Raw genomic sequence first — 17357 nt, 5'->3', positions numbered from 1 at the left:
GACGCATTCTAACTATAGTCTTATGTAATCTTAAAGGTCACCTGTTCAATGAAAAACTGAGTGTCATTCCACAATTGAAAACCACATTGTGCTGCAGAGGCTCAAATGCAGGTTAGCTGATGTGTGCAAGCTTCGGTGGTCCATTATTTTCCTTGTATGTTAAGGAACCACTACACACCCAATAAAAAATAATATAAACCACATAATTGGCCTGTCAGGAACTACTAACACCCCACTTTTCAAAGCACTTGAATCTATAGTTTTGCAGAAGAATCATAAAATAAGTCATTTATCAAATTTGTCTCTGTAGAAGTGAGAGTTCCCAATTCCATCCATTGTACATTTGTCTGGGAGCCCATAAGGAAAACATCGGAGGTGAGAAGCAGGTAATTATTTTAATAGTTATAACCATGCTAACCTAATAATGATTTAGTATGGGTGCTAGAGACCTCACTGTTGAACAATCAAAATGCTTACAGTTATTAGTAAATGAGGCTTCTTTTTAAAACACAATTGGGGGCATTTTCTTGCTTGAGTACTTCTACTATAGTGCTACATAATGCTTAACTTTTCTTATCAAATGTTTGTGTTCAATTAAAGATTTGCAGAATGTCAACATAACTCTTCGTATCTTATTCCGACCTCTGCCGGATCAGTTGCCACGAATCTACACTATCCTCGGAGTCGATTACGATGACAGAGTACTGCCGTCAATCACCACAGAAGTACTTAAAGCTGTTGTTGTAAGTATGTGTACTGTTTATAATTTGGTAAATATTATGAATAGTTACATTATGTTTTCATCACATTGAAGTGACAAAAGACATAAGGTACCTCCTAGTATAGGGTGCCCATTTCATTTTCATTGAAAAAGGAGACATTTAAAATAAATTAGAGTAAAACCTGGCACAATGAAGGAAAAAACAGGATATAAATATTGTATTGACTAAATGTAATACACATACAAGTTTACCTTTACAATGTGCACTCAGATGATCCCAAATCACTTTTTACAATTCTGCCACACTATCACCATACTTTTCACTTTTTATGTGTTTTATCAAGAATTGCATTTTCATTTGAAATTGTATCATAAAAGTCACACACGTTCCTCAGCAGCATTTGACCCAGGAATTGCCAGACAAAGCTCCACCAAATGAATCATGTTTTTCATGTTAACATTTTTACGCTTGAAATAAGCAAATATTTTACACCACGTTGCACTAACACGTTTTTTGTCTCCTTCACTTTTTATGAAGTTCTGTGCACATGAAAATTCATCGAACAGTTCGTCGTCTTCAACAGGAAAATTTGGTACAATACTTTTAACAAAAACACAACAGTCCTGAATATCCTTCCACTGTAGCTGCTCCTTTACAGTATTAACCCAGTCAAATGCTTCGAAAGGTGTGAGAAATGGTAAACACCATTCTTTAATATACTCAATGCAAGAGTCATAGATGATGTCAGCATAAATATGAAATTGTTCTACAGTAATTTCACCCTCTTCTTCCAGCTTTCTTAGAGTCTCATGTACAAAGGATGTGAGAAATCTTTCAGATTTTCTACATTGTAATTTGCCCAATAATTTGTTTATTTCTTGATAAACTTCCACTATTGTGATTTCTTGTTTCTCAATACATTTAATTGTTGTGGAGAAAGGTTTTAGCTGGCTAACAAGAAAATGTAGAACAATAGACACAGGGTTATCAAAGAATTGTTTAAGGATAATAGGAAACTTATCAAGGGAAATGAAATATGATTTCAAAGCAGGAAATATCTCTACAATTCTTTCCAGTGCTGGTAGCAGAGATAGCCACCTTGTCTTGCTGTGCCCGAGTACAGTTTTGTATTCAGTTTCAATAAACTTACAGAATGACTTCAGAGATTCAACCCTTACTGTATATATGTGGAAATGCTGGTAGATTTTGTTTACAATTAATTGGCAGTCGATGGGTAGGCAATCTGAGCAAGTTTGTAAGGAATTGTGCACCACATGTGCTGGGCAGCCAACCCCTCCTATATTATTCACTGTGTTCTGTTGCAGTTTATAGAACAAATTGTTTTTTCCTTTCCTCTGCTTACCACCAAAATTGGCATTAGTGTTGTCTGCAGAAACTGCAATCACCTTTCCTTCAAGATCATATTTCTTTTAAACATCCAGCACATAATTCTGAAGTAAATCTGAAGTTTCTCCAGATAAATCAACCAATTCGAGCACTTTCACCGTGATGCCATTTTCAGGGTGAAAATACCTGATAAGGAGAGGAATCAACTTCAAATCCAGATGACTCGATGTATCAATCACTACAGAAATGAATCAAGCCCTTTTCAGTTCATTTAAAACCTGCTGAGATGCATACAGTGCAATAACATTTGAAATGGTTGCATTACATTTTGTGTGTCCACATGTGAATTTAGGATTGAAAAGTTTAACAACTGCTGTAGTAGTCCATTGGCTTAAAGCTATGGTTATGCATTGCACTGCGACATGCAAACGTAGCTTCTTGTGCTGCCAAGTGCCTATCCATTTCTGTTACTGATTTTAAGTTTACATAGTAGTCACTCACACATTTATTTGCTCTTTTTGTTTGATCACTCATGCGATGTTTCTTAGTCTTAATGTGATTCGCAATGTCAGACCTTCCACCATGACCAATAGCAAATTTTGATCTGCACAACTTACATTCTAGTTTCTCCACTACCAGTGATAAAAGGAAACTCGCTTTTTATATTGCTGTTAAAATTACACTTTCGTTTTGGCATAATGAAACAGTGATTGCACAGTGCAAAACATTAACAGTGTGGCAACGAAAGCCAGGGAGCAAGTATCAGTGGTGTAGAGTATCTCTGGACCGAAAGGGTGGATTCAGTGGATCAATTTAGAAGACAAGAATTTTCATTGTTATTCATAACCTATAGTGTGTTTAAAATTACTTGCGATTTTTGATAGTTTGGTACATGTTTGGGGTATGCTGAAAGTTATCACATGCTTCCTAGTGTAAATAATTGTGCATTTAATACCAAGTCAAACAACCAGTAGCGTAAAATACTCTAGCCAAGCGGAATCATAAAAAAAACGGGACATTTGAGCTTCCCCAAAACAACTTTCAGGTCAGCGTGACATTTTGGTAAAAACGGGACGAATGGACACCCTATCCTAATATCATGTTGCACCTCTTTTTGCCTGATGTACTGCAGCAACTTGACGTGGCATGGACTCAACAAGTTGTTGGAAGTCCCCTGCAGAAATATTGAGCCACGCTGCCTCTATGGCCATTGCGAAAGTGTTGGGGATGCAGGATTTAGGGCATGAACTGACCTCTCAGTTATGTCCATAAATGTTAGATGGGATTTTTGTTGGGCAAACTGGGTAGCCAAATCATTCACTCGAGTTGTCCAGAATTTTCAAACCAATCACTAACAGTTGTGGCCTAGTGACATGGCACATTGTCATCCATAAAATTCCATCATTGTTTGGGAACATGAAGTACAATAGTGGCTGCAGACAGAGGGCCCAGTCCATTCCATGTAAACACAGTCCAATACCATTATGGACCCACCACCAGCTTGCGCAGTGCCTTGTTCACCAATTGGGTCCATTGGTTTGTGGGGTCTACTCTACAGTCAGACCATAACATCAGATCTTATCAACTGAAATCAGGACTTATCTGACCAGGCCGCAATTTTACATTTGTCTAGGGTCCAACTGATGTGGTCACGAGCCCAGGAGGGGCACTGCAAGCACTGTCATGCTGTTAGCAAATGCACTCACATCAGTCGTCTGCTTCTATAGCCCATTAACACCAAATTGTGCCACACTGTCGTAACAGATATGTTTGTCATGCGTCCCAAATTGGTTTCTTCAGTTATTTCAGTGTTGCTTGTTTGTCAGAACTGGCAACTTTATGGAAATGCTACTTTTCTCAATCATTAAGTGAAGCTCACTGGCCATTGCGTTCTCCATGGTGAAAGATAACACGTGAAATTTGGTAATCTCAGCACACCTTTGACACTGTGGATCTCGGAATATTGAGTTCCCTAATGATTTCCCATGCATCTAGCTCCAACTGCCAGTCCGCATTCAAACTTTTAATTCCCATCATGCGACAATAACCAATTTGGAAACCTTTTCACATTAGTCACCTGAGTACAAATGACAGCTCTGTCAATGCACTGCCATTTTATACCGTATATATGGAACAATACAGCTGTCTGTATATGTGCATATTGTTATCTCATGACTTTTGTCAGCACATTGTATACTTGTGTACTCTGTCCACAATTTGTCTTTACTTTTGTGATATATGAGTGGTAAAACAAATTATTGTCTAGTAAAATATTTGTGATAGATGTACTTTTGTCTAAGAACAGTAATGCAGCAATAGTAGTAGTATTGTTTTTGCTGATGAAGCTGATAATGAAGATCTGCACTGGAGTTAGTCCCATGACACTGAGAATTATGGCAGAACTGACCAAACTACATAGACAAAAAAAATTTGAAATACGGATGGAGGTGGAAGTATTTGCTCAATTGACTATATTTACCTACCAATTTCCACTATGAGCCACAATTAAATTTTATAATTTGAATGTAGTTACTTCCCTGTATTGTTAGGTTTTAAATTTAAAAATTTTCCCTTTTCTAGGAAAAAAAGAAACTTATGCAGTGAGTAGAATGAAAGAAATAGTAAAATTTCAATCTTATTGATTGAAGGATTATGCCCATTGAATGCAAAAAAAGGCAAAGGCATGTACGGTGGAAATTATTAAGCTGGACTCTGTCTGCTCACACTTCAATGTCTTCCAGTACCTCCATGACCAAACCATGCTATGTGCAAATCTGTGTAGTTTGTTAACCCTTTAACTGCTCCAAACGTGTTAACGTGTGCGCCTTTTTACTTGTCCCTGTGTGCTTTGAACGTGAGTACGCGTAGACATGTTCAGAGTACCAGGCAGAAGGACTGATGACGCACCTAAACACGTTCAGAGCACACAGGGACAGGTACAAAGGCACACACGTTAACATGTCCAGAGCAGTTAAAGGATTAACAAGCCAGTAACATGTCAGTACCCATGTCAGTCATTTGACCCTTACATGATGTACTCCGTTGCCAGTATCAAGTGGACACTCAGTAAACAGAACTAATACATTATGAGACAGAACTGCTCACCAGTGCTTAACCTCCTGAAGTACTGGCCAGCAATCTTGTCTCTTTTATTAATACTCCTTTGTTGATCTGTTAGTTTTTCCTGTTCCGTCTAGAAGCAGTGCATCCCAAAGTACTTGCATCTTTATTAAATTTAAGACCATATATGCACATTATTTTCTTTCTCTGTAACCATTGTCATTTTTTTATGTAATCGGCTGTGTTAATTCCCGTGTAGTGATGCGATGAAAGTGAGAGTGCGGAAACTAATGATGACAAGAGCTACCAAACTTCATAAAGCATATGATGTTCTAATTTATACCCACATAAAAAATGAAGATTCAGGGTTTTGCTCTTTGGCCTTTGATTGAAAATTAATATAAGGTAGTTATTTTGCTGTGCAGACCTGGGAGTAGTAGCAGGTAGTGAAGTTAGCTGTTACAAATAATTTTAATTTTTGTCTTGTATCTGTAGTTTGTCATTTTAATTTGTGGTAACTGTTGAACATGATGCATGATAAAGTTGAAATTTCAAATGTTCATGTTGTACAAACACTGTTATGAAGAGTAGGTAAAGTGATTTGACACGACTGAGAATATTTCCTTTCGTTCCTCACTTTGCCCTCACATCTCCTCTCCCATATTTAGGTTTTCAAAATTTTTTGGCTCGTGATGTTGTAAATACCTATGTAACTATTTATAGGCTCAATTTGATGCTGGTGAACTCATCACTCAGAGAGAACTTGTGTCGCAAAAAGTGAGTGAAGATCTAATGGAACGTGCATCACAGTTTGGTGTTATATTGGATGACATCTCAATTGTGAGTACTTATCTTTGTAATTAATGTTTATAACAAATGCCAATTAAAAATTTGTATATGCAGGTTCATGTTCCGGTCAAGCAAACAGTTTTAATCTGGTGGGAAATCTCAAAAAAATTAATTTTTTACTTCCTTAAAAGGTTTTAGACATGTGGTATCCATAGGTCCTATTTATATGCCACTGTTACATTTTACTTATTATAGTTTGTCAAATCCCTTATTCAGTTTTCACTACAATATGTGTTATTCGTGGATCAGCAAAGGGGACTTGCAGAGCAATCTATTTTTAGCCTCTTGTTGAAACTAACAAGGGGAGGCCGCCAATTGTGAAATTCAGATTCAATTCATACTGCGCATAATAAAAGCTCATGGCCAGAGGTGTAATGTGGCAAAGCACCAAGATGCACTTCTCAGCCGTTGTCGAGAAAATCGACAGTTAAAAATAAACCGTTGCTGTGAAATACTCTCTACGACTTAAGAATTTTCTACAGCATCGTGGCGCAGCGGTAAGCGCTCGGGTTCGTAATCCGAAGGTCACTGGATAATAAGTTGTTGAAAGTCGTTTGTTGTGGAAAAACGGGCGACTTCGAACATCATTATGTTTTCCCCAAACAAAGTTGTATTTCACAAATGTTATTAATTGTCTTCATAATGTTAACCACGTATAGTTAACGGAAGACGTAGAAACGATATTCCGAAACGAATACGTATAGCGTAAGTCAAACGTTCAAATTAGAATAGAAACCCCATGAACACAAATTTGCTGTGGCAGGTATGAAATATAAACTCCGTTACTCGCTCGTTACACTTGAAAGACAGATGTTGAATGGGCTGAAACGAGCTGCTGCATAACAGCGTAGTTGTCTGCTAACTTCGAAAGAAGGTAGATGCGGTCCCTAGTGCAACTTATAACATCGTCGAAAATCAGTGCGGACGTGAGAGCTTTGGTGCGTCCTGTTAAACAAACGGAAAAATGGAGGCGGTGCAATTGGAGAGCGATCCGCCTTCACCAACATGCATAAGCAATTCATTAATATAATTGCTTATGCATGTTATATTTGAATTACAATAAACTAATAATAAAAAATGTTGCATGGCGCAAGATTCGATCCAGCGACCTTCGGATTACGAACCCGAGCGCGTACCGCTGTGCCAAGACGCTGTGGAAAATTATTAATCGTAGAGAGTATTTCACGGCAACGGTTTCTTTTAACTGTCGATTTTCTCGACAACGGCTGAGAAGTGCATCTTGGTGCTTTGCCACATTACACCTCTGGCCATGAGCTTTTATTATGCGCAGTATGAATCGAATCTGAATTTCACAATTGGCGGCCTCCCCTTGTAAGTGCACATCCAATACTGAAGTGAAAAATTTGAATATTAGTAACACAGGCCTGACCTTGATCATTAGTAAAGTTGAGGTTTTCAAATCTTGAAAGGATATGTGTAGCATGATTTGTGTTTGTCAAGGTGCATTTTATACTGTTTCATCTGTTATGCGTTTCATGTATATATAAAGCAGAATGTGTGTCCACGATGTCCTCTTAAACCACTGGATCAATTTCAACCAAATTTTGCACAGAAACAGCAGGCCTCACGGGTATCGACACTGTGGGGTTTATAACCTCCAAGCTCCAGTAGGTGCAGAGATGCAGGCAAAAATGTGTTTCTCCCAGCCACTCGCATAAGGCTGCCTCGTACGACAGGCATGTTGTTCAGGAATGGTATCAGCCAGCCAAATAAACCTGGTCTGCAGGGTAGCCTATATGTCAGGGTAAGACACTGTTTCCCAGGCCCCAACATGTAAGTTGCCCTGCATGACAGGCATGTTGTGTTGGAGTAATATCAGCCTGTGTTATCGACCTACTTTGCATGGCAGTCTGCGTCATGGGCAAATAAATGATTTTCAAGCCTCTGATGTGTAGCCTGCTCTGTTTGACAGGCATGCTGTGGGACTAATATCAACCTGGTTTATTGAACTGTATTGCAGGAGCCACACGTGCTGAAGAGCATGGTGAGCAGGATGAGGTGGATAGAGCCTAGGATGGACAGAGCGAGAGGAAGAGAATAATGCAGGTGTAAGGTGTAGTGGTGGGTGGAAGAGTGGGAGGCAGAGATGGAAAGAGAGAGTGGTGGGGAGAGGGGGGGGGATAAGGTCAGATGATTGGGGAGGGGGAGGATATGGGCAGAGAGGGGGTGGAGGAAATGTACAAAAAGAGTGGGAGTAAAGGATGTGTTCAATATACATGTTGAATGCATATGCCGGTGAAGCTGCAGGGAAAAGGCTAGTTTGGATAATAAAACTATAACACTGTTCTCATTGTAGTTCTTAGTTGGCTGTTCGGTAATTTGTGGAGCAATGCCTTTGGACTTTATTTTCTGGATAGTTAATTGTATTTGATGCATAGGATACACATTCCTTGAGTCGGTGAAACATCTTAGATTTGAGTGTTAGTGTCAGTCAGCAATGTAAAATTTCAAATGCATACATGGAAATAGAATTATCATAATACTATTATAGTTAATATTTTGTTAGTGTAGTTTAAAATGGTGTTGATTTTACATTATTCATGTCTCATTAATGCTTGATTGCTGAAAATGAAGTGCACAGTGCCAAGAAATAGTAATCAGTCGGTGCTACCTCATTCGTCATTCACATAGTTCATTTCTACTACTGTGTATTTACAGCCCGTATCACTCCCTACTGTTTCTTACATGAGTCTTGTCACTTAGTAACTCTTTTTTGTATATTGCATTTCTTTCTCTTCCATAGAATTTAATTTCTATCAACTCTTAGAGAATGGATATCATTCAGCTGTTAAGTTACAGCTTTGTTTAATTTTATTTATATTTTTAATATTTGATTCAAAGAAAAATAATTTTTTCAGACTCATTTGACTTTTGGAAAAGAATTCACCCAGGCTGTAGAACTCAAACAGGTAGCACAACAAGAAGCAGAGAAGGCACGCTTCTTGGTAGAAAAGGTAAGCATCAAGTCAATTATAGAATGTTTAGTGTCTGCATGTTATAATGAAAATTGTATCTTTGTTATTTTTGGTTCATTACTCTTTTTATATTATGTTCCTGGTGGCAATGGTGAACTTAAAATCAAGAAGACAATAATGCATAATCTAAAAATGAAGTCCTTCCATTCAGGGCCATTATTTTTTCTTTACTGATATCTTCAGATATTGATCTTTTGTAACTGTTTTATATTATGTTCCTGGTGGCAATGGTGAACTTAAAATCAAAAAGACAATAATGCATAATCTAAAAATGAAGTCCTTCCATTCAGGGCCATTATTTTTTCTTTACTGATATCTTCAGATATTGATCTTTTGTAACTGTTACCACTATTGATTCTTTCCTTGTTTAGTTCTCACTTTTTATTTGTGGAGTTCATTTTGATGACAATGAGTCGGTAAATATCCACCAAGATATTTTAGTTGAATGCACTGTTGTTTGCACTCTGATGCTGATAGTCTGCCATTGTTTCTTTGAACCTTGCACCTCAATCCTTTTGTTGCTGATTAATAAAAAAAAAAAAGCCAACACCATTTGTTATGCATACATGAGAACGTGACAACATATGCCAATTAAATTGAAAAAGTATTGTGTGTACTTACAGAGAGAAAGTGTAGAGTGAACAGATTCATAGAGCTGTTTAAAAACTGGCAAACAGTGTTGGTCCAGGCTGTGATTGTAATAAACAAGTAACTGTTGACAAATGGAACATTTGTGTGCATATTAGTTAGCTCTGCATATCGAATCACTTATGATGAGTTAATGTTTGAAAAGTCTGTGGACAATGGTTGCTTAAATTACTTAACAATTGTCCAAAAGACATTGCATTTGTATTTCAAGGAAGACAAAAATTTGTTACAAAAGTAGTGACACAATTAAACTTGAATACACATCTTAGAGCCAGAGAAGGCTCATCAAAATGTTTGATGGTGTTCAGTCTCAAGCCAAAATAAAATTTTTAAGAAATATCAACACAGCAGAAGCCATCTCCATATTCAGAATGTTCTGGCTGATCAGTGTGCAACAGCTGTGAGTAATGAAAACTTCCGCCACTGCTGGATGCTGCAGTCGTACTCCGTGATAACACTATAGCCCACACTCCAGGCATCATCAAAATGTGTGTACAACTGTGGGGGTGGGAAATCCTCCGCCATCCACCCTACTCACCAGACTCCAATCCATGTGACATCGACCTTGTTCCACAACTGAAGAAACCATTGTATGGGAGGCACTTTGCGAACAGGAAAGATATCCTCACAGTATGTCAGCGATAGGCGACACACATTGTTAGCAATGCCAGTATCATTCAGTGCTTTCATTGTAATTTGTATTTCTGCCTGGATCCGTTGGGGGACTATTCTGGAGGGCAGTAGTTGATTTTGATTCATTTTTGTTCCATTTGTGCTCGTGCACAGTAAATTTATAAAGAGCTCCAATGCGTGTTTCCTCTGCTGCGGCCTTCTGTACTATAAACCTATGTTGTGTTGGCGTTCAGATACACACTGCATTACCAGTTCAACGCACATCATGGAAGTCCCATGTCATCCCATTATTGTAAGATATACCATAGTTGCCATGACTCAAGGAATGATCCTTGTAGATTAAGCAAAACATCAAAAACTGAATGATAATCCTGCCTCACTGCCTGCTATTAGATAGCTTAAAATATCCTGTTATTTTGTATTCATTACTGCTGAGTTTTGCCTTAGTAACCGTTCGGCGAATTGGTAGTAGCTGTGGACCATGTTGCAACTAAAATACATCAAATCTTTTATGTAAGTTGTTGTTGTTGTTGTTGTTGTTGTTGTTGTGGTCTTAAGTCCTGAGACTCGTTTGATGCAGCTCTCCATGCTACTCGATCCTGTGCAAGCTTCTTCATCTCCCAGTATGTACTGCAGCCTACTTCCTTCTGAATCTGCTTATTGTATTCATCTCTTGGTCTCCGTCTACGATTTTTACCCTCCACGCTGCCCTCCAATACTAAATTGGTGATCCCTTGATGCCTCAGAACATGTCCTACCATCCGATCCCTTCTTCTAGTCAAGTTGTGCCACAAACTCCTCTTCTCCCCAATCCTATTCAGTACCTCCTCATTAGTTACGTGATCTACCCACCTAATCTTCAGCATTCTTCTGTAGCACCACATTTCAAAAGCTTATATTCTCTTCTTGTCCAAACTATTTATCGTCCATGTTTCACTTCCATACATGGCTACACTCCATACAAATACTTTCAGAAACGACTTCCTGACACTTAAATCTATACTCGATGTTAACAAATTTCTCTTCTTCAGAAACGCCTTCCTTGCCAGTGCCAGTCTACATTTTCTCTCTTCTTCGACCATCATCAGGTATTTTGCTCCCCAAATAGCAAAACTCCTTTACTACTTTAAGTGTCTCATTTCCTAATCTAATTCCCTCAGCATCACCTGACTTAATTCGACTACATTCCATTATCCTCATTTTGCTTTTGTTGATGTTCATCTTATATCCTCCCTTCAAGACACTGTCCATTCCATTCAACTGCTCTTCCAAGTACTTTGCTGTCTCTGACAGAATTACAATGTCATCGGCGAACCTCAAAGTTTTTATTTCTTCTCCATGGATTTTAATACCTACTCCAAATTTTTCTTTTGTTTCCTTTACTGCTTGCTCAATATACAGATTGAATAACATTGGGGATAGGCTACAACCCTGTCTCACTCCCTTCCCAACCACTCCTTCCCTCTCATGCCCCTTGACTCTTATAACTGTCATCTGGTTTCTGTACAAATTGTAAGTAGTCTGTCGCTCCCTGTATTTTACCCCTGCCACCTTCAGAATTTGAAAGAGAGTATTCCAGTCAACATTGTCAAAAGCTTTCTCCAAGTCTACAAATGTTAGAAACATAGGTTTGCCTTCTCTTAATCTAGCTTCTAAGATAAGTCGTAGGGTCAGTATTGCCTTATGTGTTCCCATATTTCTTCGGAATCCAAACTGATCTTCCCCGAGGTTGGCTTCTACCAGTTTTTCCATTCGTCTGTAAAGAATTCACGTTAGTATTTTGCGGCCTGACTTATTAAACTGTGATAGTTCGGTAATTTTCACATCTGTCAACACCTGCTTTCTTTGGGATTGGAATTATATTCTTCTTGAAGTCTGAGGGTATTTCGCCTGTCTCCTACATCTTGCTCACCAGATGGTAGAGAGTTGTCAGGACTGGCTCTCCCAAGGCTGTCAGTAGTTCTAATGGAATGTTGTCTACTCCCGGGGCTTTGTTTCGACTTAGGTCTTTCAGTGCTCTATCAAACTCTTCACACAGTATCATATCTCCCATTTCATCTTCATCTACATCCTCTTCCCTTTCTATAACATTGCCCTCAAGTACATTGCCCTTGTATAGTCCCTCTATATACTCCTTCCACCTTTCTGCTGTCCCTTCTTTGCTTAGAACTGGGTTTCCATCTGAGCTCTTGATATTCATACAAGTGGTTCTCTTTTCTCCAAAGGTCTCTCTAATTTTCCTGTAGGCAATATCTATTTTACCCCTAGTAAGATAAGCCTCTACATCCTTACATTTGTCCTCTAGCCATCTCTGCTTAGCCATTTTGCACTTCCTGTCTATCTCATTTTTGAGATGTTTGTATTCCTTTTTGCCTGCTTCATTCACTGCGTTTTTATATTTTCTCCTTTCATCAATTAAATTCAGTATTTCTTCTGTCACCCAAGGATTTCTACTAGCCCTCGTCTTTTTAGCTACTTGATCCTCTGCTGCCTTCACTACTTCATCCCTCAAAGCTACCCATTCTTCTTCTACTGTATTTCTTTCCCCCATTCTTGTCAATTGTTCCCTCATGCTCTCCCTGGAACTCTGTACAACCTCTGGTTTAGTCAGTTTATCCAGGTCCCATCTCCTTAAATTCCCACCTTTTTGCAGTTTCTTCAGTTTCAATCTACAGTTCATAACCAATAGATTGTGGTCAGAGTCCACATCCGCCCCTGGAAATGTCTTACAATTTAAAACCTGGTTCCTAAATCTATGTCTTACCATTATATAATCTATCTGAAACCTGTCAGTATCTCGAAGCTTCTTCCATGTATACAACCTTCTTTTATGATTCTTGAACCAAGTGTTAGCTGTGATTAAGTTGTGCTCTGTGCAAAATTCTACCAGGCAGCTTCCTCTTTCATTTCTTACCTCCAATCCATATTCACCTACTACGTTTCCTTCTGTTCCTTTTCTACTATCGAATTCCAGTAACCCATGACTATCAAATTTTCGTCTCCCTTCACTATCTGAATAATTTCTTTTATCTCATCATATATTTCTTCAGTTTCTTTGTCATCTGCAGAGCTAGTTGGCATATAAACTTGTACTACTGTCGTACGCATGGGCTTCATGTCTATCTTGGCCACAACAATGCGTTCACTATGTTGTTTGTAGTAGCTTACCCGCACTCCTATTTTTTTATTCATTATTAAACCTACTCCTGCATTACGCCTATTTGATTTTGTATTTATAACCCTGTATCCACCTGACCAAAAGTCTTGTTCCTCCTGCCAACGAACTTCGCTAATTCCCACTATATCTAACTTTAACCCATCCATTTCCCTTTTTAAATTTTAAATAATAAGTTACTGCATACGGTCAAAGAACAGCAAACTTGGTTGCATAATGGAACAATGGAATTCACTTGTTACAGTGTAAGCCATATTCATTGACAGTATTTTTCTTTACTTGTAGGCTGAGCAGCAGAAGAAAGCAGCTGTTATATCTGCGGAGGGGGATGCACAAGCCGCTTTGTTGTTGGCCAAGTCATTTGGAGAAGCGGGAGAAGGTCTGGTAGAACTGCGACGGATTGAAGCAGCAGAAGATATTGCATATCAGTTGTCAAGATCTCGCCAAGTTGCGTACTTGCCACCTGGGCAGAATGTGCTGCTGAACTTGCCAACACAATAGAAAAATGTGCCTGCTGCATCCATACAGCCTCACTATTGAGTCCCTTGTGACATCCATGGATCTGCAAAGGAAATGAGTCATTGGCAGAATTGTTAATGTTTCCATTGTGGTTCATCCTGTTCGCATTTACAGAAATGGATTTATGTGGTTCACTGGTAGTGTTAACATTTAGTACTACATTCAGTGTGACAGAAAGATATTTGTGTTACTGTGAAAGCAGGAATTTGTAATGTGTAAGCATTTGCTGTGTATTTTGTAGTGAAGACTGATGATATGTCAGTGAGGAGTGGTTACCAAATTTTTTTTAGCTTCTGGACAAGTTTGAAGCAAAGTTTTTAGAGGCAGTTATATATTTGCTAGTGGATCATAAATGCCCATTTGTGGTGCTGTTAATTGTATTGATACTTTCCTAATTTCTGTTTCAAATTAGAATCATTTCCTTTCACTTCCCTAAAGCCTTTTATGTACTCTCATGTAGAAGTTATCTATCAAATAGATATGGTTATTTTTGAGCAAAGCAAATTTAAATTGTGTGTTTCCTGTGTTGCACAACAGTATTTTAAATACTAAATATATTTTGCAATATTGTACTCTGTTGTGCAAAGCAATCAGTGAAATGAAATGTCTGGATAGATAGGTGAAAATTTCATATTCATCTGATAATTGTCCTATACAGTTTTTATACCTCCTCATTATGCTGTTCAAATAGGCAGCCTATCTTGTTGCAGTCTGTGTATGGGTGGAATTTGAGAGCATTCTTAACATTTTAGGATGCCTTTCCCAATGTAAAATGTGTTGTTATGAAGAGGGGGGAGGGAGCGATAAAGCTTACAGAAGCAATTTTTCCCTCTTTTTTTTTTCTCTAGTGTGTAGAAATATTTTTTTTATGTTTGACTTATTGATACCCCTAGCTTTCTGCTATTTAAAGGAATTATATGTTTAGTGACCATTCAGTTGCATACAAAACATTCTATGTGGAATATTTGCAACTATAATCCATTTAGAGTTGCTTGAAATCAATTTTACACATAAAGGCAACAGTTGTGTATTCCAGGTATGAACTGTCTGTTGCAGTGGAGTTCAAAACCTTTTCCCTGTTGAAAGTTTATTAATAACTAAAGGAAGTAACAACGGGGCTCTTTTCTGTGTTTAATACTACTAAAGAATTTTTCTGCTGTCAAGGTGATCATAAGTTTGTAGCCTGTCATATAGCAACAAGGAACATAATATTTCATACCAGGAAAGGAATGGTGGTGATTGTAAATGCAGCAGTTGTCAGTTAGTGTGTACTCCTTATAAGGCAGAGGTATCTTTGTTGACACAATGAAAGGATGCTGCAGCATCTGAGTTTGTCATTGGTCTGAAAATCCTATGGCCTGTAGTGTTACAGGTTACATATTAAGGCGATGGAAGCTTGATCGTAAGGTGAACGAAGTCAGCATCCCAAGTTGAATGCAGTTGGACTAAACTTAATGAAATATACAGAATTTAGTGACAGTGCTCATTGGAGGAGTGACCTTGACAGTGATACAGTATCTAGTGGCTGGCAAGGTTGGTGTACTGTCGTCAGCATGTATTAACTGCCACTATTGATGACTGAAACTTATGTAACAATTATGTTCTGGTCAACTTCCACTCTGACTGTCCAAATGGAGTATTCACAAAAACCACACTACTTCTTTTATCCACCCCCCCCCCCCCCCTTTCCATATCCTCCCCCTTTTCCTCAAACAGCAGAAATATGAAGACTTCAGGCAATTTGCATATCTCCTCCTGTAGTTGCCACTTTTCACAGTCCAATAATGTTTCTGTACAGTATTGACCACAGTGGCTTGTCACATACATTTCCAGTTAGAATGTATGCCTGTACATCAGTATGAACTTTGTTAATTTGGTAATTTCATCTTCATTAACACCGCATCAAATAATTATGTTTTTGTACTGTATGGGCCAGGTGATTATCTCTTCTGCTCAGCATTAATCACCACCACATCCTGACCTCAGACAAATCTTCTCTGCTTTGAGCACTTCCTAATGAAAAGTACTCAAATGGTAAATAGCGCCAGTGAAATCAAATGATAAAAATTATATTTTCAACACATTTATTTTTGGCTTTCACAGTAATCATTTATTTATACTTAAGTCATGTAAAGGATCTTATGTTGCTCACACACAAGTAATAGAGATTTGACCAGTTTTATAATATTAAAGAGAACATGGACAGCAATATTTCTCTTGTGGGGCTGTTTTAAAGTTCCCCACATAGCTTTGCTCAGTACCGATAGACTAATGCATATCTTTATAGACTGATATGTCTAATGTAGGCTATGATCTTACACAACAGTTTATTACTGTATTTACCCAATTATAAGACAAAGTTTTTCCCAATTTCCGAAAAATACGGGATGGTATTACATTTGCAGATTAAACTATTACTGCTGACATCAGCATTTTTATATCATATAATAGATTGATACAGCAGGTCATTGTACATTTACAGATGAAGCTAAGTCACGTAGATTTTGTTTGAAGGATGGGAGGGGGAACAATGGCACCAGCTTTGCAGAGCAGTTGATCGCATGTGAGGAGGGGCACAAGCAGTCTGTTTTCTCAGGCTGCCAACCAGTGATATGTATACCACGTACTTTGGCTTTTTATGAACGTCTACCGCATTAAATTTCAGTTTGCTTCAGTCCATTTGTAGTCGAAATTAAATCGACTTCAAAATTGGACAAATAACTCATTAATAATATTGGACAATGTAGTAATATAAATTTCGACAGGACAGGTAAAAATCCATATATGGCCATTGCCATACTTAAGTGTTTTGTGCAGCAATGTTGTCAATGCTTGCTGGGAGGTATGATGGGAAGTGTCGGCCACTGGTTTTACACAGCCAATGAGAGAGTAGTGGGCTGACAATATGTTTGGATGCAAGAGGTGAAGGAACACTGCCACATTTTCTCATCAGTGTAGAAGAAAAATCCACTGTGTATTTTGAGGGGAACAGCTGTGTTCTCACATCACAACCAAATCAGAAGAAATAGCCAGATTTATGTGACAAACACATTCCCATTTCAGTTGCGGCAGTTTCAGCTTTGCTTTTAGCTCCCATCGTAACTACTTCTTTGGAAATCGCAATATATTTGGAAGAAATGGCCAAATATTTGTGTCAATAAAACAGGAAGTAATTCTCCTTGTGTTATCCTTGTGTTATCAAAATGTAGACGGTCAATGTATGACATAAGTTTAGAACCGATATAATGTTAACTTTTCCAGACATACTTATCAATGAAACTTTTTGCAATTTTGATTAGTCAGAATGTTAAAAATAAAATTGTCGTGGAGCCTTGTAAGGGGGGGGGGGGGCAGTTGCTGTTGGGTGGTCATCTTATACTCAGGTAAATACTTTATGCATTTTGGTGA

General features: G+C 38.2%; 1 protein-coding gene across 1 annotated transcript in view; it reads left to right on the top strand.

Annotated features, from left to right (window-relative positions):
* The window catches only part of LOC126484049 (protein l(2)37Cc), a 31671-nt gene extending 17342 nt beyond the window's left edge, over positions 1–14329 (top strand). The window contains exons 4-7 of the mRNA XM_050107393.1: positions 601–743; positions 5853–5969; positions 8858–8953; positions 13716–14329. Of these exons, the coding sequence (XP_049963350.1) occupies positions 601–743; positions 5853–5969; positions 8858–8953; positions 13716–13931 (572 nt within the window). The 3' untranslated portion in view covers positions 13932–14329. The remainder of the gene's footprint in view (positions 1–600; positions 744–5852; positions 5970–8857; positions 8954–13715) is intronic.
* Positions 14330–17357: the final 3028 nt, after the last annotated feature.

This window comes from Schistocerca serialis, chromosome 6 (genome assembly GCF_023864345.2).
Source record: "Schistocerca serialis cubense isolate TAMUIC-IGC-003099 chromosome 6, iqSchSeri2.2, whole genome shotgun sequence".
Lineage (NCBI taxonomy): Eukaryota > Metazoa > Arthropoda > Insecta > Orthoptera > Acrididae > Schistocerca > Schistocerca serialis.
Note: the sequence above shows the minus strand (reverse complement) of the source record. Positions and strands in the feature narration are given on the sequence as shown.